The sequence below is a fragment of the Piliocolobus tephrosceles genome, chromosome 3, assembly GCF_002776525.5.
Source record: "Piliocolobus tephrosceles isolate RC106 chromosome 3, ASM277652v3, whole genome shotgun sequence".
Classification (NCBI taxonomy): Eukaryota; Metazoa; Chordata; class Mammalia; order Primates; family Cercopithecidae; genus Piliocolobus; species Piliocolobus tephrosceles.
The window spans coordinates 145,440,352-145,466,356 of NC_045436.1; the positions used below are offsets into that span (position 1 = coordinate 145,440,352).

Consider the following 26,005-nt stretch of genomic DNA (forward strand, 5'->3'; position numbering starts at 1 on the left):
CCACAGTCACTAGGTCAGCAGCTCCTTATTTGCTCTGGCTTTTAGCTCCTCAGAGTATAAGTTCCTTCAAAAGCCCACTTGCTTCAGGATGTGACCACTTCTTAGCTTATCCTATTATCTTCTCATCAAGGCTTTCAAAACATTACCAGTACCTTGGAAATGTTTTCCTTTCCCCTCTTTCCTTATTTGTAATTTCCTTCAGGCTTTTCTCCCCTAGCTTTTAGTTTATTTTTAATCTGTGGTATATTTTTTTCTGGATTTCCACCTCAAAATGGCCCAGGATGCAGGGCAAGGTGGCTCAAGCCTGTAATCCCAGCACTTTGGGAGGCTGAGATGGGCGGATCACAAGGTCAGGAGATCGAGACCATCCTGGCTAACACGGTGAAACCCCGTCTCTACTAAAAAAATACAAAAAACTATTTTTTTTTTGTACACAGGCAGGCGCCTGTAGTCCCAGCTACTCGGGAGGCTGAGGCAGGAGAATGGCGTGAACCCGAAAGGCGGAGCTTGCAGTGAGCTGAGATCCGGCCACTGCACTCCAGTTTGGGTGACAGAGCGAGACTCCATCTCAAAAAAAAAAAAAAAAAAAAAAAAAAAATGGCCCAGGATAAGGCCAGAGTCTCACGGTTCTGAGCTCTAGTTCTCCTAACTGCTATGCCTATTATAGCTGCTATTTATTCCCCCTTTTTTCCTTCCCCCTTTTCTTTTAGTGTTTACTAATTGTTCTTTGATTATTTCTTAAAGTTCATATAGAAATTTTCTCAGCCTACCTACCATTCTACCATCTGAATTGGTTATTCTTCTGTTTAAGTCTCTCCAGAAAGAAATTTTCTATAGCAAATCAAAATTCCATGTGGTACAGTGTAAACCCAGTTAAAGACAGTGTCGTTTAGTGGAAAGAAAATGTGCTAACAGACCTGAATTTGAATTCCAGCTTCCCTACTTACTAGCTCCATGATCATAAGCAACTTGTTTAATTTTTCTGAGTCTTGATTTTTTTCCTCTACAATTATAAGAACACTATCCTCAAAAAGTTATTGTGAATACTAAGTGACAGTATGTGAACACTACCTAGAATATTGCCTGGGGCATTGTTGTGTTTATTAAATATTAGCTCCTTTCTCTCCATTTCTTTTCCTTCTCTTTCTGTCCTTGCTAGAAATAGAAAACAGTTACTATATTCTGTACGTTGATGGAATGTCTTCTGTTTCTAATATTCTAATGAACCTTATCTATGCCTTTCAATATAAGCAAGGGATAAGAACAAGTTTCATTTAATTTGGAGCAACATAATGTGATTAAGAGAGTCATTTAAAGTGCCAGTCTCAGAGTTACAGTGGTTGTATTTGAATCCAAGCTCTGCCACTTACTAGCCCCATGATCCTAGGAGACTTCATTAACTTCTCTGAGCCTGGGATTCCTCATTTGTAAAACAGAAGTTAACAAGTTACTACTTCACAGAATTCTTGTGAAGACTTACTGAAATAGTCCAAGAAAAGTGCCACACCCAGGGCCTTATATCTAAGTTCTCAGTAACTGTTAATGTTAAATAATAATTATTTTAAATGTATTTAAAAGCCAATAAAATTAAATGTAAATGCTCCTATATTTAGTCTGAGATATTCATTTCATAAAGCATACATCCTAGAGATTAAGACACCTTTGAGTTTGAAATAATCTGTTTATGATTTAATTAGGATCATGTTTAGAACATAGGGGCTCTAGAGTCAAACAGATCTAAATTTGAATCCTAGCTCTTCTCTAGTTCCTTGACCTGAGAAAAATGAATCAATCTTTGAGTCTCAGTATTTTCATCTATAGAGTGCTGGTAAATTTTAACACTCACATCAAGAGCTCTGGTATATTCAGAATAGCATACTGGCCAGGATCTTTTCTGATTGCCTACATTATTCCAATTATTAAATATTTTTAATATCACCCTGGTCTATTAGATTGGTGTAAGGATTAAATGAGGTAACAGAGGTAAAGGACTTTACACATAGTAAGACTTTATATATGGTTGCTATTATTTATTAATCAGATGTATTTGATATGGTATTTTAATGATTTTAAATAATTTTATATTTTAAACTGTCAACTAGTTTCAATAATTTAGAAATTAAAACAAGTACCTTCATGTTCATTTAAAATAAATTCTACTGGATTACTAACACCCAGTCCTGAACAACGAGGTAGCAGCAAAATCACTTTAATTTTCTGTAACCTGTGATCCTTTGATTCAATGTTAATAAATGTCTCACGAAGTATTTCAATATCTGGGGAAAAAACACAGAAAAATTAATGTAAAATATTAATGAAAAATATTAATGTAGTATGCAACTGTATCTATTTATTGTACATTTTTAAATCCTCAACCTCACAAAAATTCATTTTGATGTAGTTAGAAAAGAGGGCTATTCTTCTCTGATACCTACCCAAAGTTAATACAGGAATCCTATTAATAGAATGCTTTCTCCTTCACCTGAAATGATGTTGAAATTTAAAATTAAATTTCTCATTCTGAACTGCAGGATATATAGTAGGGGAGAAATGGACTTCAGAGGCAGAAAAATTCAAGTTGACTCCCAGCTTCACTCTTTACTAGCTGTGTGTTTTAATCTCCCTGAGCCTCCATTTCCTTCTTCATAAAATGAGATGGCTACCTCATATAACTGTGGTGAAGACTAAGGTAAAGTAGTTAAGCTTAGCATGGTGTCTATTACATAGCAAGGGCTCAATATTGGTTATTTCCCTCTCCCATTCTTTATCCCCTTTTATGTTCTACTCTCCAGGAAAAAAAAAAAAAAAAAAAAAACAAGGTTGGGGAGGGTTATCAGAAGCACTTATAAGTTGCCAGTCCAAGGTACAGAATCCACACAAACTGGTGTAAAATATCAATCAGAACTTTAGGGATCTTGTGACTTAGCTTAAGAGTCTGCCTTCCCTTGCATTATAGTCATCTGTGCCCCTATTTTACAGCCAACCTCCATTTTTGCAGTGGCTATCACACCCCTCACCTGCTGAAGAATCACTCTTGATATGTCCCCACCTGCTGCCTTTCTCGTGCCTCATCAATTTTTCCCTCTTCCTATTCTCCGTGTCTTTTAAAATTGTTTTTTCTTTCAATAGAGTCATCCTTTTCTTCTTGCCCCCTGCCACTATTTTAAACATTTTATTGGAAAACTTCAAACATCTGCAATTTGGCATAATAATATAATAAATTCTCAAGTGCCCATCACAGAGTTTCAACAGTGAACCATTCATGGTTAATCTTGTTTCATCTGTACAATGCAGCCCCTCCCACCCAGCCCCCTATTATTTTGAATCTATAAATAGTTCCACATATATCTCTAAGAGGATAAAATCTTCTTTTAAAATGTAACCGCACCAAAAAAGTTAAAAATATTTCCTTATTATCATCAAATATCTAATCTGGCTCGCATTTCCCAATAGTTTCACACATGTCAAAAGTTTTTTGTTTGAATCAGGATCTAAATAAGGTACATACATGGCAATTGATCAGTCTTACTTTAAATTTCTTTTCACCTACAGGTTCTCCCTCCATTTTTTCTTAACATTTATTTCTTACTGAAACTTCATTATTTGCCCTGCCAGGGTTTCCCACTGTCTGGATTTTGCTAACTGTTTTCCTAGAATGCAGTTTAACATGTTCCTATTTTATGTACTTCCTGTAAAGTAGTAAGTGAATCTTTAGAAGACCAATATTTTTTCCTTTGGGGGACGGAGAGAAAGGGGCAAAACTACTTATAGATGGCATGATATTCTTCCACTCAGTTGCCTTTGTGGTACCACCAAAGGGGTTGCAAAACACTCATATTCTAATTCTAAAACGCCTTTTTCCTTTATTAGCTGGAATACTTCTAAAAGGAGAAATTTCCTCTCTTCTACTGCTTGGCTCCCCAGTAGTTCCTATTCTCTCTTGTTAAGTAGGTAAAAACTGCTCAACTATTTGAAAACTCTAACGTGTACAGATGTAAGAACTGAAGAGAGCAGCCACTATTCCCACCCTCAGCCCCAAGACTGAGAGAAAAGTGAACAAGGAACTTAGAAACTCAGAGGAGCACCTCCCTGCCCCCAACCCTACACTCCACACACACCAGGCTGAGATTCAGGTCTCTGAGAAGAGGGCATGGTACCAAAGGAATATGCTGTCCTAAACACTGCCAGGATTCTACACAGCCACCACAGGGATAAACAAGCATTGGAAGAAGAAAAGTCCTTTCTTCTTCCTCTTTCAGTCTTACAAAGTCTCTCCGGCACCCTCTAATGACAGAGGCAGTTGGCAATGGAGAAAGGGAGAAGCAGAGTATAGTCCCAGCACCGTAAGACAGGACAAGTGTGGGTTTAGAGCTGAGAGGCAATAATAAGAACTGGCCCAGTTCCTGAACCTGCTTTCTCTTGATTCTTCTTCTAATTCTCTGTGGCTCCTCTGCTGGTTCCCTCTTATTCAGCTTCCTGACCTCTAGGTATTGGAGGTCCAGAAATCAGCTTTTAGATTTCTTTACTACCTAAACTCACTTCTTTAGTGATCATGACATTCAATATTATGTAAATGCTGACAAATCCCAAATGTGTGTCTCTAACACAGACTTCTCCCCTGAACTCCAAAAGAATGTACCCAAATACCTGCTTGACATTTCCACTTAATGTCTAACAGGCATCTTAAACCTAACATAACTAAAACCTAACTGTACCACAGTCCTTCCCATCTCAGGAAAGGGCAACCTCGGCCGGGCATGATGGCTCACACCTGTAATCCTAGCACTTTGGGAGGCCGAGGCGGGCGGATCACGAGGTCTTGAGTTCGAGACCAGCCTGACCAACATGGTGAAACCCCGTCTCTACTAAAAATACAAAAATTAGCCGGGCATGATGGCATGCCTCTGTAATCCCAGCTACACAGGAGGGTGAGGCAGGAGAATTGCTTGAACCCGGGAGGCAGAGGTTGCAGTGAGCTGAGATCACGCCACTGCACTCCAGTCTGTGCGACAGAGTGAGACTCCGTCTCAAAAAACTAAATAAATAAAAGGAAAGGGCAAGCTCTTCGAGATTATAAAATGAACTGGGAAGTAGTTCCTCCTTCCATTCTCTGAAAGAGTATTATTTCTTCCTTAAATTATTTGCAGAATTCTGTGACAAAACCATATAGGAATAAAATTTTTAAAAACTTTTTGTCTTGTGGGAAGATTTTCAATTATGAATTCAATACATATTAATAGCCATTAATCTTAAGATCTTAATAGCCAGATCCAAGAGTATCCAGATTTTCCAAAACTATTTCTCACTTTTGGCAAGTTGTCTATCCAGGAATCCATATCAGTTAAATGTTCAAGTTTATTGGCATAAAATTGCTCACAGTATCTTTTTATTGTATTTTTAAATGTATCTAGGATCTGCAGTGATATTATTGATAACTGAATTGTTTTATGTTCTTTTTCTTGATGAATCAATTGTATTTTCTTTTAAAAAAGTCACTTTTTGGTTTTGTTGAGAGAGATGCTGTTTGTTTTCTATAACATTAATTCCTGCCATCTTTATTATAGTCTTCCATCAGGTTTATTTGATGCTCTTTTTCTAACTTTCTTATCATGCATGTAAGCATCATCAATCTTTACTATTTCTTCTTCTCTAATGGTAGTATTTTAGGCTACAACATTCCCCCTTAGTTGCATTCTACATGTTAACACGTATTTTTACAATAATTAACTTCAAAATATTCTCTAATTCCCACTGTGATTTCTTTTATGACTGATAAATTATTTTGAAGTATGTCATTTTAATTCCAAAGCGTGGCGGGGTGTGGTGGCTCACGCCTGTAATCCCAGCAGTTTGGGAGGCTGAGGTGGGTGGATCACCTGAGGTCAGGAGTTCCAAACAAGCCTGGCCAACATGGTGAAACCCCATCTCTACTAAAAATACAAAAAATTAGCTCAGTGTGGTGGCACGCACCTGTAATCCCAGTTACTCGGGAGGCTGAGGCAGAAGAATCACTTGAACCTGGGAGGTGGAGGTTGCAGTTAGCCAAGATCCCGCCATTGCACTCCAGCCTGGGCAACAAGAGTGAAACTCCATCTCAAAATAAAAGAATCCAAAATGTCATGGGATTTCCTACTTTTTCTTTTTTTTTTTTTTTAATCGATTTCTGGCTTGATTCCACTGTGGTTGAAAAACATATTATGGGCTAGGTGTGGTGGCTCATGCCTGTGATCCCAGCACTTTGGGAAGCTGAGTCAGGAGGAATGCTTGAGGCCGGTAGTTTGAGACCAGCCTGGGCAACATAATGAGACCTTGTCTCTACCCAGAAAAAAAAAAAAAAAGCTGAGAGTGGTGGCATGTGCCTACAATAGCAGCTATTTGGGATGCTGAAGTGGGAGATCAAGCTGCAGTGAGGCAGGATCACACCACTGCACTACAGCCTGGGTGACAGTGAGAACCAGTCTCTAAAACAACAACAGCAACTTTGTATGATTTCAGTCCTTTGAAAGTCACTGAAACTTGCTTCCTGGCCCAGCATGTAGTAATTTTTGCTATTTATGTGTGTTGTGCAGTCGCTAGGTAGAGTTCTACATATGTTAGTTTGGTTAACTTGCTGATCATGTTGTTTCCATCTTCTATATCGTTACTTACCTTACTAATTTGTTTTCAATTTGAGAGAGGTCTGTTAAAATCTCCCAGTAAGATAAATTGATAAATGTCTAGTTTTTGGTTCTGATTGATTTTCTTAAGGTTTAAGTATACAATTCAGGGGTTCTTCTGAGTATATTCACCAAGCTATGTAACCATCACTATCATCAAATTCCACAACACTTTCTTCACTCCCAAAAGAAACCCTATACTCATTGGTAGTCATTCTCCATTCACCCTTTCTCCCAGCCCATCACATTTGCTCATCTATTCTATGTTTCCATGGATTTGCCTATTTGGGATATTGTCCTCTTCCCCTCAATTATGTAATGATAAATGAGGACTTTTTTGTTTGGCTTTCTTACTTAGCATCATGTTTTAAGATTCATCCATCTTGCCCCATTAGGATTTCATTCTTTTTTATGGCCAAATACTCTTCCATTGTATGGATACACCACATTTTTAAATCCACTCATCATTTGATGGACATTTGGGGCTATTTCTACCTTTTAGCTATTATGAATAACACCACTATGAACTTTCATGTACAAGCTTTTGTGTCAATATATGTTTTCAGTTCTCTTGAGTATGGACCTAAAGGTGGAATTCTTAAGTTATACAGTAACTCTATGTTTAACTTACTGGAAAACTGCCAAACTGTTTTCTAAAGTAGCTGCACCACTTTATATTCCCATCAGCAAGTTTTCCATATTGTTGCTTACACGTTGTTTCCTTTTTTTTTTTTAACTATAGCCATACTAGTGGGTTTGAAGTGGTATTTCATTATGATTTTGATTTGCAGTTCCCTAATGATTAATGATTTTGAGCATCTTTTCACATGAGCTTACTGGTCATTTGTAGATCTTCACCGGAGAAATATCTATTCAGATCTTTTACCCTTTCTAAGTTGGGCTACTTGTCTTTTTATTGTTGAGTTGTTTATATATTCTGGATACAAGTCCCTTTGCAGACAGATGATTTGCAAATAACTTCTCCCATTCTGTGAGTTATCTTTTTTTTTTTTTTTTTTTAAATGGATTCTTGCTTTGTTGCCTAGGCTGGAGTGCAGTGGCGCAATCTTGGCTCACTGCAACCTCCGCCTCCTGGGTCCAAGTTATTCTCCTGCCTCAGTCTCCTGAGGAGCTGGGATTACAAGTGTGCACCACCATCCTGGCTAATTTTTGTAATTTTAGTAGAGACACGGTTTCGTCATGTTGGCCAGGCTGGTCTTGAACTCCTGACCTCAGGTGATCCACCTGACTCAGCCTCCCAAAGTGCTGAGATTACTTGCCTCAGCCTCCCAAAGTACTGAGATTACAGGCATGAGCCACCGTGCCCAGTCAGTCTTTTCAGTTTTTTGATAGTGACTTTGAAGCATGAAAGTTCTTAATTTTAACGAAGTCCAATTTATCTGTTTTTTTTTTCTTATTGCTTGTGCTTTTGGTGTCATATCTAAACAACCACTGCTAAATCCAAGCTCATGAAAACTTACCTGTGTTTTCTTATAAGAGTTTTAGCTCTAACACTTATATTTTTGATCCATTTTGAATTAATTTTTATATATGATTTGAGATATGCATCCAATTTTATTCTTTTCCAAGTGCCTATCCAGTTGTCCCAGCACCATTTGTTGAAAAGACTATTCATTTCCCATTGCATGGTCTTGGCAACCTTGTTGCAAGTCAACTGACCATAAATGTAAGGGTTTATTTCTGAACTTTCAATTTTGTTCCACTCATCTATACATTTATCGTTATACTAGCATCACACTTCTTGATTACTGTAGCTGTGTAGTAAGCTTTTAAACCAGGAAATGTGAGTTCTATAAACTTTGTTCTTTTTCACAACTCATTTAGCTATTCTGGGTTCCTTAAATTTCCATGTGAATTTTAGGAACGGTGTGTCAATTTCTGCAAAAAGCTCAGCTGAGCTTTTTATAAGAACTGTGATGAATCTGTAGATCAGTTTAGAGAGCACTGCCATATTAAGTGTTCCGATCCTTAAACATGGAATATTTTCCATTTGTTTATGTCTTCCTTAATTATTTTTTATTTTTTTAGAGACTGGGTCTCACTCTATTGCCCAGGCTGGAGTGCAGTGGCATGAACCAGCTCACTGCAGTGTTGAACTCCTGGGCTAAAGTGATCCTTCCACCTCAGCCTCCCAAGTAGCTTGGACTACAGGCATGTGCCACCATGGCTGGTTAATTTTTAAATTTTTGGTACAGATGGGATCTTGCTACGTTGCCAGATTGGTCTCAAACTCCTGGCCTCAAGTGAGCCTCCCAGCTTAGCCCCTTCCAAAGTGATGAGATTACAGATGTGAGCCACTGCACCCGGCCCTAATTTCTCTTTTCTTTTTTTTTTTTTTTTTTTTTGAGACAGAGTGGAGTGCAGCGGTGCAATCTCAGCTCACTGCGACCTCTACTTCTCAAGTTCAAGAGATTCTCCAGCCTCAGCCTCCCTCATAGCTGGGACTACAGGAATGAGCCACCATGCCTGGCTAATTTCTTTTTGTATTTTTTATAGAGATGGGGTTTTGCCATATTGCCCAGGCTGGTCTCGAACTCCTGAGCTCAAAGTGATCTATCCACCTTGGCCTCCCGCACAAGACACAGCATCCCGCCTCCTAATTTCTTTAAATGATATTTTGTAGTTTTCATTGTACAAGTCTTGAACTTCTTGTATTAAGTTTATTGCTAAGAATTTTATTCTTTTTGATGTTATAAAAAGGATTGTTTTCTTACTTTGATTTTTTATATTATTCATTGTTGGTGGATAGAAATACAATAGATTTTTATATATTCGTTTTGTATCCTGCAACCTTACTATATACTAATTTGTTAGTTCTAATAGTGTATTCATTGATTCCTTTGGACGTTTTGTATACAGAGAGTGTTTGCTTGTTCTGGACAATTTTACTCTCTATATATTTTAGTACTATGTTATTTGTACATATGTCTTTAGTACTGTCATATTTTCCTGATGAATTAAACCTTTCATAATTATAAATATCTCTCTTCATTGTTAGCAGTGTTTCTTGACTTGAATCTATTTGTCTGCAGCTCTTTTTATTAGCATATGCACTGTATATCTTTTTCTGTCCTTTGAAGTTTTTTGTCTCATTTAAGAGCATTTCTGATAAACAGCACTTAGTTGATCTTTTAAAATCCAATACTGACCAGACACAGTGACTTATGCCTGTAATCCAGACACCTTGGGATGCCAAGACAGGAGGATTGCTTGAGCCCAGGAGTTCACAGCCAGTCTGGGCAACATAGCAAAATGTCATCTCTACAAAAAAAATTTAAAAATTAGCAAGGCATAGTGGCACACGCCTGTAGTCCCAGCTACTTGGGAGGCTGAGCAGGAGTATCGATGGAGCCCAGGAGGTTGAATTTATATTGAGCTGAGATTGCCCCACTGCACTCCAGCCTGGGTGACAGAGTGAGACCCTCTCTCTATAAAACAAAAAGAAAAACAAAACAAACAAACAAGAAATAAACAAAAATCCAATATTGACTTTCAAGTATTCAGTCCATGTATTTTAAGTGTGTTTAATGTATAATACTTTAGGCCAGGCATGGTAGCTCAAGCCTGTAATCCCAGCAGTTTGGGAGACCAAGGCAGGTGGATCACTTTGAGCTCAGGAGTTCGAGACCAGTCTGGCCAACACAGCAAAACCTTGTCTTTACTAAAAATGCAAAAAAATTATCTGGGTGAGGTGGTGCATGCTACTCAGGAGACTGAGGCACAAGAATTCCTTGAAGCCGGGAGGCAGAGGTTGCAGCTAGCCAAGATAGCACCACTGCAGTCTAGCCCGGGCGACAGAGGGAGACTGTGTCTTAAAATAAATAAATATATATAAATAAATAATATAGAAAATAAATATATAAAAATAATAATATATATAATAATATATCAAAATAAATATATTAAATAATATATAAAATAAATATATAAAAATAAATACACATGTATGTGTGTATTTCTATGTTTACATAATATTTTAATGTCATATGTATATAATGTACGTTAGCTTAAATATATACTATTTGCTTTAATCTACCATCGTATTTGCTATTCGTCTTGCTTTTTTTATGTCCCCTTTCTCTCCTTTTTTTTTTCTTTTTTTGAGACAGGGGCGCTTGCTCTGTCACTCAGGTTAGAGTGCAGTGGCACAATCATGGCTCACGGCAGTCTTGATCTCCTGGGCTCAAGCAATCCTCTAACCTCAGCCTCCCAAGTAGCTGGGACCACAGGTGTATGCTACCACACCTGGGTAATTTTTTGTATTTTTGATAGAAATAGGGTTTCACCATGTTACCCAGGCTGGTCTCAAACTCCTGGGCTCATGCAATCCACCCGCCTCAGCCTCCCAAAGTGCTGGAATGGAACTACAGGAATGAGCCATTGTGCCTGGTCTTCTCTCCTTTATTTATTTATTTATGAGACAAAGTCTCACTCTGTGGCCTAGGCTGGAGTGCAGTGGCATGATCTCAGCTCACTGCAACCTCTGCATCTGGGGTTCAAGTGATTCTCATGCTTCAGCCTACCAAGCAGCTGGGACTACAAGCCTGTACCACTGCATCTGGCTAAGTTTTGTATGTTTAGTAGAGACAGGGTTTCACCATGCCGGTCAGGCTGGTCTCGAACTCCTGGCCACAGGTGATCCTCCCGCCTTGCCTCCTGAAATGCTGGGATTACAGGCGTGAGCCACCACACCCGGCCTCTCCTTTTTTATCTTTTTTTAGACTCATATTCCAATTCTATATTCTATTCCTTTCCCCCTTAACTATTCATTATACATTATTTTATTATGTGTTTACTTATTATCCCAGAAATTATAGCACACATCATTGACTTAATATACTACTTTACCACTTCCTAGAAAAGCAAAAACCATAGGACACATTAATTCTATTTTCTTTCCTCTAAAATTATATGCCATGGTTGTAATTTATTTTAATTGCATTTAACATTAAATATCTTTAGTCCCACAGACATTAATTTGCAACCCCATTAGACATTAGATTATAATCATTTAGATTTACCTAAGTACTTAACTTTTGTATTTTTCTTCATTTCTTTCAACATCTCCACTTTTTTTTTTTTTTTTTTTTGAGATGGAGTCTCACTCTGTTGCCCAGGCTGGAGTTCAGTGGCGCCACCCCAGCTCACTGCACGCTCCGCCTCCCAGGTTCCCGCCATTCTCCTGCCTCAGCCTCCCGAGTAGCTGGGACCACAGGTGCCCACCACCACGCTTGGCTAATTTTTTGTATTTTTAGTAGAGACGAGGTTTCACTGTGTTAGCCAGGATGGTCTCGATTTCCTGACCTCATGATCCACCTGCCTCAGCCTCCCAAACTGCTGGGATTACAGGCGTGAGCCACCGCGCCCGGCCGCATCTCCACTTTTTTTAGAGACAGGGTCTTTTTTTTTTTTTTTTTCTTTTGAGATGGTCTTGCTCTGTCGCCCAGACTGAAGTGCAGTGGCGCAATCTGGGCTCACTCCAAGTTCCGCCTCCTGGGTTCATGCCGTTCTCTAGCCTCAGCATCCCAAGTAGCTGGGACTATAGGCGCCCGCCACCACACCCGGCTAATTTTTTGTATTTTTTAGTAGAGACGGGGTTTCACCGTGTTAGCCAGGATGGTCTCAATCTCCTGACCTCATGATCTGCCCACCTCAGCCTTCCAAAATGCTGGGATTACAGGGGTGAGCCACCATGCCCAGCTGAGACAGGGTCTTGCTCTGTTGCCCAGGTTGGAATGCAGTGGCACAATCATAGCTTACTGTAACCTCAAACTCCTGGGCTCAAGTGGTCCTCCCACGTCAGCATCCTGAGTAGCTACATCCAGCTATTTTTTTATATTTTTAGTAGAGACAGTGTCTCACTGTGTTACCCAGGCTGGTCTCAAACTCCTGGCCTCCTAACTTGGCCTCCCAAAGCACTGGGATTACCAGCATGAGCCACTGTGCCCAGCCTCCAATTTCCTATGTAACATTTCTTCTACCCAAACAATGCATCTTTAGTATTCCCTTTACTATGTCTACTAGTGACAAACTCTCAGATTTTGTCTGAGAATATCTTTATTTTATTTTATTTCAAAGAGTATTTTCGATGGATATAAAAATCTAGCTTGGTAGTTTCTTTCAGCATTATGAAGACATTGTTTAATGGTTCTGGTTTTAATTCTTTCAGTTGAAAAGTTAGTTTTTAGTTTTATTGCTATTCCATTGATGGTATATGTATTTTCTCCCTGGCTACTCACCAATGCCTTTCTCTTTGGTTTTCAGCAGGTATGCTATGGTATGCCTAATATGTTGCCTTAGTCTGTTTGGGCTGCTACAACAAATGCCACAGAATGAGTAGCTTATAAACAAAAGAATTTTATTTCTCACAAGTCTGGAGACTAGGAAGTTGAAGATCAAGGCACCAGCAGATTCAGTGTCTGGTGTGGGCCTGCTTTCTTACAGATGGTGCCTTCCTGCTGTATCATCAGGTGGTGAAAGGGGGCTACCTAGCTCCCTGGGGTCCCCTTCATAAGGGCACTAATCCCATTCATGAGGGCTCTGCTCTCACAACTTCCTAAAGGCCCCACCTCCTGATACCATCACTTTGGTGGTTAGGATTTTAACATACAAATTTTGGGGGGATACAAATAGGCCACAGGATATGTTTTCCATGTATTCTGATTAGACTTTTACAGGGCTTCTTGAATCTGTGGCTTAATGTCTTTCATCCATTTTCAAGAATTCTCAGCCTGAAATTCAAATATTGTTTCTTTCCAATTCCTTTTCTCCTCTCCATCTGCAATTCCAATCAAACACATATGAGATAACTGAATCACTGAGTCTCATGTGTGTCCTATGACCTCTTTCATATCCTTTTGTCTCCCCATGCTTAAGTCTGGATATTTTCTTCAGGCCTATCAGTTCACTTATTGTGTCTTCGGTTCTGTATAATTTACTGTTAAATCCATATCACATTTCTTTCTTAATTTCACACATTGTATTTTTCAGTTCTAGAACTTTCTTTTAGCTTTTTTGATTAGTTTCCAGGTCTTTGCTAAAATTCTAAAACTTGACATTTAGTCCCTCCAGCTTATTAATCGTAGTTATTTTAAAGTGTACATTTCCAGCCAGGTGCAGTGGCACCTGCCTGTAATATCAGCTACTTGAGAGGCTGAGGCAGGAGGATTGCTTGATCCCAGGAGTATGAGATCAGCCTAGGCAACATAACAAGATCCTGTCTCAAAAAAAAAAAAAAAAACTAAAGTCCACATCTGATAAATCCAGTATCTCCAGATATGCTGTGGGTCTGCTTCTACTGCAGTGCTTTCTCTTTTAGTCATATATTTTCTTGTTCTGTCAGTGTTTTATAAAATTAAGTGGTAGATATTGCATCAGAAAAAATTCAGAAGATTCGGGCCAGGTGCGGTGGCTCACGCCTGTAATCCTAGCACTTTGGGAGGCCAAGATGGGTAGATCACCTGAGGTAAGGAGTTTGAAACCAGCCTGGCCAACATGATGAAATGCCATCTCTACTAAAAATACAAAAATTAGCCGGGCATGTTGGCGGGTGCGCAGGAGGCTGAGGCAGGAGAATCGCTTGAACCCGGGAGGAAGAGGTTGCAGTGAGCCAAGATGGTGCCAACTGCACTCCCACCTGGGCAACAAGAGGGACACTCCATCTCAGAAAAATAAAAAAATAAAAAATAATAAATGAAAAAAATTAGAAGATAATTAGAAACGTAGGATAGTGTTGTTTTCCTCCAGAGGGAATTTACTTTTGCTTCTGGCAGGCAGCTAAGACTGGGCACTAGCAATCCCAGATCACCTTAATCTAATTGGGAATTAAGATGACTGGAATGTGGGTTCTAATTCTTTGGAGGACTGATCACTATCCAAGATGGACTTTGGGGCTCCAAGTGAAATCCTGAGTATTTACCAGGCTACCTCTCCTGGTCAAATCCTGAATTCCACTTTTTGTCTCCCTATCCCTGTGAATCTGTTAAAAGTTTTGCTTAGTTATTCTGCCTCGCTGAACCTACAATAAAATGTAGTCTTTAGTTAGCATGATCCAATGGAAACATTTTTAAAAAACAAGAAGCCTAAAAGACCTCCTAGGCCAGGCCTGGTGGCTCATGCCTGTAATCCCAGGACTTTGGGAGGCCCAGGCAGGCAGATCACTTGAACCCAGGAGTTTGAGACTAGCTTGAGCAACATTGCAAAATCTTGGCTCTACAAAAATTAGAAACATTACCCAGGCATATTGGCATGAGCCTATAGTCACAGCTACTTGGGAGGCTGAGGTGGGAGGATCTCTTGAGCCCAGGAGGTAGAGGCTGCAGTGAACTGTGATCATACCAGTGCACTCCAGCCTGGGCAACAAAGTGAGACTTTATCTCAAAAAAAAAAAAGAAGAAAAAAAAGACTTAGCTTGTAGTCCTAGATATTATCTTTGTCACTTAAGCACTTATGTAAGTATTTATTAAAGGATAATCATTCTTATTTATTAAATGATAAAATTTCTACTTTAACTAAATGTTTGAGCCTCAAATTATGTGAGCTAAATGTCAAACACTATTCCAAAGCACCAAGATATTAATTTAGCCTACAGTTGTTTAACCAAATTACGCAACAAGGACAATCTGATAAGATATAGATTAGTTAGGATTTTAAGATATTAGTTCACATATAGAGCTTTTACATTACAAAAAAACTAATAAATTAACATTTTTAATGTTTCTAAAATCTTGTAGAACAATAATCACCAAATGAAGAAATATTTTTACATACTTTTACATCCCATTTTTGTGAAAAGTGTCTTCAAGTCAGGATCCTTAGCTTGTGATTGTACTCCACACACAAATACTTTTGAGGTATTATTATTTGTTAAAATTGACATATGGGCAACTGTGTACCATGAACCTGTATTGACCATTAAGATATCATCATCCATATTTAATAAAGCCTTTACAGAATGGACAGCAAGACTTCGAGATTTGTCCTATAAGATAATGGTATGATTAGAATTTCAAAGGGTATCACTAGAAATATAAGCTGACTTCTATTTGCTTTACATAAAAGAAGGTACCTCATAATAATATTAGGTACCTAATCCGTTTTAGTTTTAATATCTTAATATATGTTTAAGTAGAGTTAGCAAAGACAACTGATGTTTAAAACAAAGAGCTTAACTTTGTTTAGCCTAAATTATGACTATTATTGTCTAATTTTTGTATAAAGCAATGCCAGAATCTTTAAAATATGGTCAACAGATTAATAATGTCCTATCTTAGCTCCAATTCTTACCCCTTCACAAAAACCCACTCATCTACTACTTCCATTTTCTCTTTCCCATTACCTTGTCACCTAAATTGCCACTAGCTCACAGAGTAACACTAAGATGTTTGAGAAGCTTATCAAAGGGGGCTTGACAGGTTGGGCTTCTGCAGTTGATCTCAGTGCTTGATATGGTAAGAGATTCTGCCCAAGAATATGAATGTGGAAAAGGGATAAACCTTAGAAGATCAAGGTACATCTGAGGCAATAATTGGAATCTAAGGATGTAAAAATGAATTTAAACTACTTTTTTATGCCTTTTATTTTCGTTCTGTTGAAACCACATTATACCTCACATTCTCTTCCTGTACTGATAGCCTTTATACACCTCTTACAAATCAAAGCTATAAGACTATATTAAAGAAATTACGAAAAACCATTACAATTGTTTTTTCATATACAAGATGGCACTAGTATCTTCCCCAGAAAGGGAAGGAAGAAAAGGTCTCATTGTTCTTTCTCTTGAATTCTCCTTTAGGGGAGAAAAGTAGAACCTTACAGTGGCCAGCAATGCAAATCTTCCTATTTATGGGATCTGGGAGAAGGATATGTTCTTTATAAATTCACATGAGACAGAGATGCCAATCAGATGCACTGACTGTAGAGGTATTAATTTTATTCAAGGTGACAATTAGGCCTTATAAACCTCCCTGATAATCTACAAAAATATAAACAGTATTAGGTTTTCTTTTTAAGTGGAGAAGTTCTTTGGCTAGGTTGGATTGTTGAGAATCACAATGAAAGTAAATATTAGTTTACCTGAAAAATAAGTTTGTAATCTTTGAAAAGATCTATATTTATAAGATCATTTTTAAGATGAGATGGAAAAATTAAGACATCATAGCAATGCTGATCCACAGCAAAGACTTTATCATCAATATGCAACACAGATTTGACTTTATTATAGCCTCTTCTCTTCAAATTATTATAAACTTCTTCAGGGCTGTAAATATACAACAGCAGCTTGTAATTACAAATACAATACATTAAAAATGTACTTAACACTAACACCTTGTTCCTGTAACAAAGAAAAATATCACTTCATACATTACATCTAATGGAACTAACAATGTTAACTAACAATAAACTAAAAGATAATTATAGGCAGAGAAGTTAACATATTTATGTAATTACCTTTGGTAATTTGGTCATAAAGCTCTGGAACTTAACTCTGATTGCCTAATCACTCCCCTTGATGTGCCACCCTCACCTCTTAAAAAGGTAATGCTTCTCATCACATTATTTTAAAAGGATAGAGACTTGAAATATAAAGAATTTGATTTAAACACTTACCTGATTTTACAAGTATTTATCCAAGCATAAAGTGGTAAAGTGGAGGCCCTTAGTTCCTGTTTCCTAACTGTTTCTGGAAGGATGTGGTAAATTGAAAGGGCATCATGCTTGATTCGACATCTTGCCAATGCCGCAGCCAATTTTATCTTAAAACTAGAGACAGAAAATCCATCCTTAATCTATTGCATTTGAGACAAGACTATCGATTTTCCACTGGAAACTCTAAAAAATCACATTTAGAATTTTAACAAATAATAATTCCATTTCAAATTTTTGAAGTCTAAAATAAAAATGTGTCATATTTGTAAATAGAAATCCAAGGCTGGGCACGGTGGCTCATGCCTCTAATCCCAGCACTTTGGGAGGCCGAGGCAGGTGGATCACCAGAGGTCAGGAGTTCAAGACCAGCCTGACCAACATGGGGAAACCCCATCTCTACTAAAACTACCAAATTAGCTGGGCGTGGTGGTGGGCGCCTGCAATCCCAGCTACTCAGGAGGCTGAGGCAGGAGAATCACTTGAACCCAGGAGGTGGAGGTTGCAGTGAGCCAAGATTGTGCCATTCCACTCCAGCCTGGGCAACAAGAGCGAAACTCTGTCTCAAAAAAAAAAAAAAAACAAATAGAAATCCAATAATCCTGATTTATTTCTTTCTGTTTTTGCTCCCCCTGTATAGTTGTATAGCAACTTCTTAACCATTATATTAATTGCTGGTTGAAAAACAAACTTTTTTTTTTTTTTTGAGATAGAGTCTCCGTCTGTCGCCCAGGATGGAGTGCAGTGGCATGATCTTGGCTTACTGCAAACTCCGTCCCATGGGTTCGAGCAATTCTCCTACCTCAGCCTCCAGAGTAGCTGGGACTACAGGCGCACACTACCACACCAAGCTAATTTTTGTATTTTTAGTACAGGTGGGGTTTCGTCATGTTGGCTAAGCTGTTCTCAAACTCTTGACCTCAAGTGATCTGCCCGCCTCAGTCTCCCGAAGTGCTGGGATTACAGGCATGAGCCACCACGCCCAGCCGAAAGACAAACTTTATTTATTGAGAAGGGTCTAGGATTTAGAGTCAGACAAACTTGAAGTTAAATCCAGGTTTTATCACTTACTAGCTGTGTAACCTCAGGAATGTTACTTAATCTCCTTTTTCAGCCTAGTTTTCTCATCTGTTAAAGGTGGTCAACTTACCTTGTTATTAATGTAGTGATTATCAATCATGTGTGCAAAATTCTTAGCGCAGTGCCTGGCGTATAGCAGGCACTCATTATAGGCTAGTTATTAGTATCACAGATGGCAACAGTACAGTCTTGGTAAGATTAAAGAACTTTCATGAGTCTGTATTAAGTCCTTCCCAGTTCTGAATGTCCCATGCTTCAAAGTTCCAAATCACAAAAGAAAAACAAGAACTGGTTAGCATCACCATGATGGCTCAGTGATTTTTCTTGATCTCACAGCCCAAAACTTTAATGAATGAGAACACAGGACTTATTCCTGACCCATATTCATAGCATTTTCACAGTAGGAACCTAACTGAAATCAACCTCAATTATAACCTTGAGTGAGAAATAAGAAGAGATGTCACAAAAGAGTCAAATATGATCTGAGTTGTGGTTGGTGGGTGGCACAGAAAGGGAGGACACTTTCAGGGAATCACTGTCAGGCCCACCTAAATTGTTTCAAAGAAACCATTGTCCTGCTGGGAGCCAGGACAAGAGCGGGTAGTAAATGAGCATCTCTGTTGTTTTTTTAGCACCAACTGTGAAATCACTACGTCTTTTCTTTATGCCTGCAATGTCCTTATTCTACATGTCTTACCCACTCAATAGAATGAGAACATCTCACCCAAAAAAATTGTTTATGTGGGAATATTATGTGTATGTATATGAGAGAGAGAAGATAAGGGTCCTTGGGAAGGAAAGGGAAGGGTGGTCAAACATTAAGATTTTTAGGACTACAATAAAATTAGATTTGTCTAGTTCTGTGTCCAAATGTCACAGAACTATGGCAGTAGATACTAAAAAAATGACATAGTACGTTAATGCACCTAAAAAAAAATTAATGTAAAAGGGGTGAGTTACTGTTCTATATTATACATTGTGAGATATTCTGAGTAGAGACTATTTGTTATTAACAGTACTTGCAAATACCTACTTAGTTCAAATTTATCATAATAAATGCTATTTATTGAATTATTCAGTCATTAAAGACTAAAAATATGAAGCCAAAAATACATATTTGCTGTGTATATAGGAGGAGTGTAAGGAGAAATAAATCTCCAAATAAATTTTCCAGATAGTAAACATTTTGGACCATGATTTTTAACAAAATTTAATCCCACAAAAATTAAAGTATACATGCAGTTATACAGATTTTTATATAAATATACTATATTAGACTTAGGGCAAATGTCAAATCCATATGTTCTTAAGATAACCAGACCTATACTTCTGTAGATGAAGTATCCTATCTTGTGGTTACTAAAAAAAGCTTCTTCCATAGCTTTAAATAAGGAGGACTGCAATGATGAAAATGGTAGTAAAGTAGCCTTCCCCAATATTCCTATCCAGAAGTCCTCTTTCTACTACAATGTGTATGTTATCACAGAGAGCTGCCTCATTATCTTTTTTACCATCATCCCAGGTTACACACACAGTCAGAGCTTCCTTTATAATATTAAATTATAATTATGTGATTCCTAAGCTTAAATTTTAGATGAAATCCATCAGCCACAGGACATAATCTAAACTGCTTATGAGGGTATTCTAGGATCTTAATAGTTTAACCTGAACCAACTCTTCCTGCCTCAGTTCCCATCACTCCCATCCATAAATCTATCTTCAGTCATGTGCTGAACTATTTGCCACTCCTATGGTACGCCATGTCACATCTCCTCTTTCTCTCTCTTCCATATTCTCTCTCTCTCAATTATCTGAATTCAGGTAATTTGATTGCAGAGTTCAAGCCCAACTGGCGTGCAGGAGAGAGAAGAGAGAGAAAGACAGAGAGATTTTTTGGATGTAGGAAGAGAGAGTTAAGCCAGTTTTTCCAGTGTTTAGTACTATAAGATGTAACTTCCGTGTTAGGGAGTTGTTGGCATCCAAGTTTCTTATCCTGGAAATATAGAATGATTAGAGAATGGAGGCACAGAGAAGCAGAGACTAGAGTCCTGATGAATTTGGAGTCACAGGCTCTAGTTAGTAGAAGCATAGCTACATCACCACTCTTCCTGCAACCTCATGTTCAATCATTCCAAAAATTATCTTAAAGTCCCTCTTTTGCAAAATCTGTCAGTTGCAAAAAATAATCTTAACTAATATGCCATTTTTCCTCAGTTTATCATTTTTTATTTTTTTGAGATGGAGTCTTGCTCTGTCACCAGGCTGGAGTGCAGTGGTACAATCTTGGCTTACTGCAACCTCCACCTCCAGGGTTCAAGCGATTCTCCTGCGTCAGCCTCCTGAGTAGCTGGGACTACAGGCACACGCCACCATGCCTGGCTAATTTTTGTATTTTTAGTAAAGACAGGGTTTCACTAAGTTGGCCAGGATGGTCTCTATCTCTTGACCTCATGATCCGCCCACCTCAGCCTCCCAAAGTGCTGGGATTACAGGTGTGAGCCACCACGCCTGACCTTGATTGTATTTTCTTAATGCCAAAAGATAATCTTCAATGAACTGCTTGAATTTCCCAGAAAAATATAAAATCAGACATCTGCTTCAGACTCTTTACTAGGTAAGTGAAACAGGTGAAGACTTTCTGAAGAAGGAGTGGAGAGAATGTGAGAGATAAAACCCATGAACAAGTATTTAAAGGGCATTTTGGCAATTAGAAATTCTGGAGCATTATGGGGAATGAGAGAAACTGGGGAAGACAACAAAAAGAATATATCTGAGCAAATGTGCCTTATCCCAAAAATGCATGGCTGGTTTAACATTCATAAACCAGTCAATGTAAATCACCTGGCCACTTAATACAATAAAGAAGAAAAAACAATCACTTCAATCTTCTAAAACTGGTCTCTGGTTTCTTAACTCAGCAAGACTGCTATTTTCTACTTCCTACATTGCAGTTTGAGAATTTTTCCAGGCATAAAGCCAGGACTATTCTAGGGCCCACCTCATTTGTTTTGTTCTTTCAGGGATCAAGTTTCTGTGCGGCTGCTTGTCTAATGTCCAAAACCTTTACATCCTATAATATATTTTGGCCAGTTTTCTAGTTGTTTACAGTAGAAGGGGAAGTCTGATCCAAGATATTCTATCATGACTACACAATTACATTTTGAAAATACCACTCTACCTGCCATGTGGAACTGATTGCAGGAAAGTGAGAGTTACAGGCCAGGGAAATGTGTCTAAGGAAGCTATCATGGTAGTCCAAGTGATAGATTATGGTGGCATAGGTTTGGATGGTAGTAGTGGAAATGGAAAGAAGTGCACAGGCTCAGTGTATGCTTTCGAATTGGAGTTACAGGGCTTGACGCATTAGATACAGATTGAGTGCAGGGGAAGGGAGGAAAGAAGAATCAAGGATGATATCTAGGTAGATGGTGATGCCTTAGCTGTGAAGTGGAAGACATCAGGATAAATGGTTTTGGGGTGGTTTGGAAGGAGAACTAAGTCTTTCCCCTCCTTTTTCTGTTTTTTTTCACGGCTTATTTTCCAATTGCTGCTTCACAACAGTCCAGCAAATAATTTAACAGAAATAGATTATTGGACTGGTGGAAAGGCATGGGGAGTGAGAAACAAGGGGTTGTGGCTCTCTTTTTTTAACCTAGTCACACAGTATTAAAAGGACAGTTGCATATTATACAAAGAATGGGTTCTTAAAGATCTTTCATATGTAAAAAAAAAAAAATGATAATAGGTATCATCTTGGATTACATGTCTAAACCCATGAATAAGTGAAGAAAAAGATACATGTTGGTGCATAGAGGTATAAGAGTGAAAAAACACAAGGATTCCCAGGAGGAACAACAACAAAGGTCAAATCACTTTTACAAGGAGGAAATCATTCTCATTCAGCTTCTTGCTAATTACTTCTTCTTCTAGAACCTCTTAGAGTTAGTTTTATTGGGCCAGGCATGGCAGCTCACACTTGTAATCCCAGCACTTTGGGAGGCCGAGGCGGTAGAATCACCTGGGGTCAGGAGTTCGAGACCAGCCTGGCCAATATACTGAAACCCCGTCTCTACAAAAACACAGGCATGATGGCGTGTGCCTGTAATCCCAGCTACTCAGGAGGCTGAGGCAGGAGAATTGCTTGAGCCAGGGAAGTGGAGATTGCAGTGAGATGAGATTGTGCCATTACACTCCAGTCTGGACAACAGAACAAGACTCTATCTCAAAAAAAAAAAAAAAAAGAATTAGTCTTTATCCTCTAAGTAGATAGATGCTAAGGTACACTTTGAGCTTGCAGTGACTGAACTTCCCTGGGAACTACAGTCTCAAGCCCTAGAAGATGGATAGAGTTGGCTTCCAGCTGTCTTTCTGTGGTTTAGAATACCACTTCATTGGCTACAGGGAATTGGCCCGGGAGAGACTGTAACTGACCTGCACTGAGGCAATTGAATTTCCTCTCACAGGAATTTAGAAATGGGAGGTAAGATAATAAGTTAGTCTAAGTGAAGAAACTAGCGTACAACTGTAACATAAGCTTGGGTACTGGGGTACAACAGTAGGGCCTTTTCCATGCCCTACTAGAAAAGCCCAGTTGGCAGATGCGCAGGGGAAAAAAATGAAGCAGATACTATGAGAGAAGCAGAGATAAAAAGATAAAGAGATAAAGCAAATTAAAGTCCTAACATCTTTCCAGTTCCTGATTTCATTCTTTTCCTGAGTCCTTGAGTTGTAAATCCCAGCATCTGTATTTTCCATTTTTGCTCAAGCAAACTGAAGATGGCTTCAATTACTTGAAAGCTAAGAAGACTCTTGAGTAAATACTGTGGCATCTTTGTACATGTATTTTCTCAGAAATGTGCTACTATTCTTCTCCACAATTCAATCACTAAACATAGGCATTTCTCCTACAGTATATTATGAATTCAGTATAATGTGAATTGAGTACAATATGACTGATTAGGAATAAGATTCCTAAATTAATTCCTAGCAATAAGATTTGCAATGCATAAAATTCTATTGGTTTGGGTATGGGAAAAAACAATTGTACTGACAACAATGTAACCAGAATATGTGTTAAGGCAGGTGGTAGCATGATGTAAATTATGGGAATGGGGAAGATCTGGGGAATCAGAAATCCTTAGACATTAATATCTTCTGGTTCCTCTGACCTCTTAAACCAGGTCCTTTGCTTGTCCTACTCCTACTTTCCTTGCCAGCATCCTCAGCTAAAGTCTTCTTCTGATGAAACCAGTGTAATCTTTCTTACTTGGTTAGAGCCTTGTGGGTTTCTTTGGTTGATTCAGCATAACCCTAGCTCTCATCTCTCCCTCTGAGACTAAGTTCAGACATGAAAGTCCCCTAAATCCTGACTATGTCAAACAGAAACTAGGAGAAGCACAGGGAAACTGAAACTCAGAGCCTGTCCCATAGCATATTGCTCCACCAAGTTTCCTCTGAATGCCCATCCTGGGAGTCAGGCTGCCCAATACTGGTACTACCAATAAGGTGGTTTCCCCCAAACCCAAAGTAAACAGGCACAAGATCCTTACTTATTTAACACAGAGAGTACATATATCTGATTGCTTTTGCTCTTCTCCATCCCATGATTTATCATGGCTATGACACTGACATGAGATATGACTATGTTCTAAACTTCCAGAGTACCTCAGGCAGGCCTCACTCTGCTAAGTGGAAGGAATGCTAGCATATAAATGGTTGAAGTTTGGACTCTGGAGTCATTCCTGAGTGTGAATTCTGGCTACTCCCCTTTCCAGCTCTGTGGCATTAAACAGTCCCTTTAACTCAGCAGTCTTCAACCTTTTTGGTAACAGGGAACAGTTTCGTGGAAGACAATTTTTCCATGAACTGGGGGAAGGTGGAAGGAATGGTTTCAGGATGAAACTGTTCCACCTTAGATCATCAAGCATTAGATGATCTCATAAGGATCATCTAATTAGATGAATCCTTAGATTCTCATACGGAGCATGCAACCTAGATCCCTGTGCAGTTCACAATCAGGTTCACGCTCCTATGAGAATCTAATGCTGCTGCTAATCTGACAGAAGGTAGAGCTCAGGTGGTCATGCTCATTCACCTGCCACTCACCTTGTGCTGTGCTGCCCAGTTCCTAACAGGCCACAGATAGGTACTGGTCTGCAGCCCTGGGGTTGGGGACCCCTGCTTTAACTTGTCTGTTCCTCATTTTTCCCATGTGTAAAATTACAGGTTGGTAACAGTAACCAGTGCATAAAGTTGTTAGGTAAAGAGCTTCTTTTTTTTTTTTTTTTTTTTTTTTTTTTTTTTTTTTTTTTTTTGAGACGGAGTCTCGCTCTGTCGCCCAGGCTGGAGTGCAGTGGCCGGATCTCAGCTCACTGCAAGCTCCGCCTCCCGGGTTTACGCCATTCTCCTGCCTCAGCCTCCCAAGTAGCTGGGACTACAGGCGCCCGCCACCTCGCCCGGCTAGTTTTTTGTATTTTTTTAGTAGAGACGGGGTTTCACCATGTTAGCCAGGATGGTCTCGATCTCCTGACCTCGTGATCCGCCCGCCTCGGCCTCCCAAAGTGCTGGGATTACAGGCTTGAGCCACCGCGCCCGGCCTTTAGGTAAAGAGCTTCTTAGAACAATGCCTGATACATATTAAGTGCTCAATAAATGTAAGCTATTCTTATCATTACTCTATTACCTGAGTCTTCTAGTCTCAGCCTTCAATAATTTAAATAAACTGCTTAAATTTCCTATAAAATCAGACATACTGACAATTGTTGACAGTGACAATCAGATTATTCACTAAGCCAAAATCTTCTTACAAGATTGTTGTTGTTGCTATATTGTACTTTCTATTAAAGTTCAATAACATAGTACTAAAAGCTGTAATCAACAGTGTCTTAGTTCATTTTGCACTGCTATAACAAAATACCTGAGACTAGCTAATTTATAAAGAACAGAAGTTTATTTTCTCATAGTTCTGGAGGCTGAGAAGTCCAAAATCAAGGTGCTGGCATTTGGTGAGGGCCTTCTTGCTGCATCATCAAATAGTGGAACACAGAAGGGCAAAAGCACAAGAGAGCAAGCTCACCTCACAAGCCCTTTTGATAATAGCATTAATCTATTCATGAGGCTGAAATCTTCATGACCTAAACACTTCTCATTAGGCCCCAACTGCCAACATTGTCAAACTGAGGATTAAGTTTCCAATACATGAATTCTGGGGGACACATTCAAACCATAGCAAACAGTAACACTTAACATTTACTGACCAATTTACTTTATGTCTGGTTCTAACTAAGCATTTTCATGCATTAATTGAATTCATTATCCCATCTATGCTTTGAGGTAGAAACTTCTTATTCTCATAGTAGACTTCTGCTGATATTTAAGATAAAAAGAAAACAAATTTAAGATGCTAGTTTGTTCTTAAGTAGAATTTTTTTTCTTTACTTTGGAAAAATAGTTGATTCTTGTCTACTGTTGGAATTTTCTCATTTGACTCATGTTAGAGGTTTTCTTTTTTTTTACAAAGCTATAAATAAAGTGAACTAAGCAATTAGTAGCTGTTTCAAATACAGTTGAATTTATATGCTAAAAATTATTGGGAATTTTTAATG

General features: G+C 38.6%; 1 protein-coding gene across 2 annotated transcripts in view; it reads right to left on the minus strand.

Annotated features, from left to right (window-relative positions):
• Positions 1-26,005, minus strand: part of NSUN7 (NOP2/Sun RNA methyltransferase family member 7) — a 53,434-nt gene that overhangs the window by 16,812 nt on the left and 10,617 nt on the right. For both annotated transcript variants that reach the window (XM_023224662.1, XM_023224663.1), the window contains exons 4-7: positions 17,286-17,438; positions 16,752-16,935; positions 15,447-15,657; positions 2,133-2,276 (exon numbers count right to left, since the gene is read on the minus strand). In XM_023224662.1, the coding sequence (XP_023080430.1) occupies positions 2,133-2,276; positions 15,447-15,657; positions 16,752-16,935; positions 17,286-17,438 (692 nt within the window). The remainder of the gene's footprint in view (positions 1-2,132; positions 2,277-15,446; positions 15,658-16,751; positions 16,936-17,285; positions 17,439-26,005) is intronic.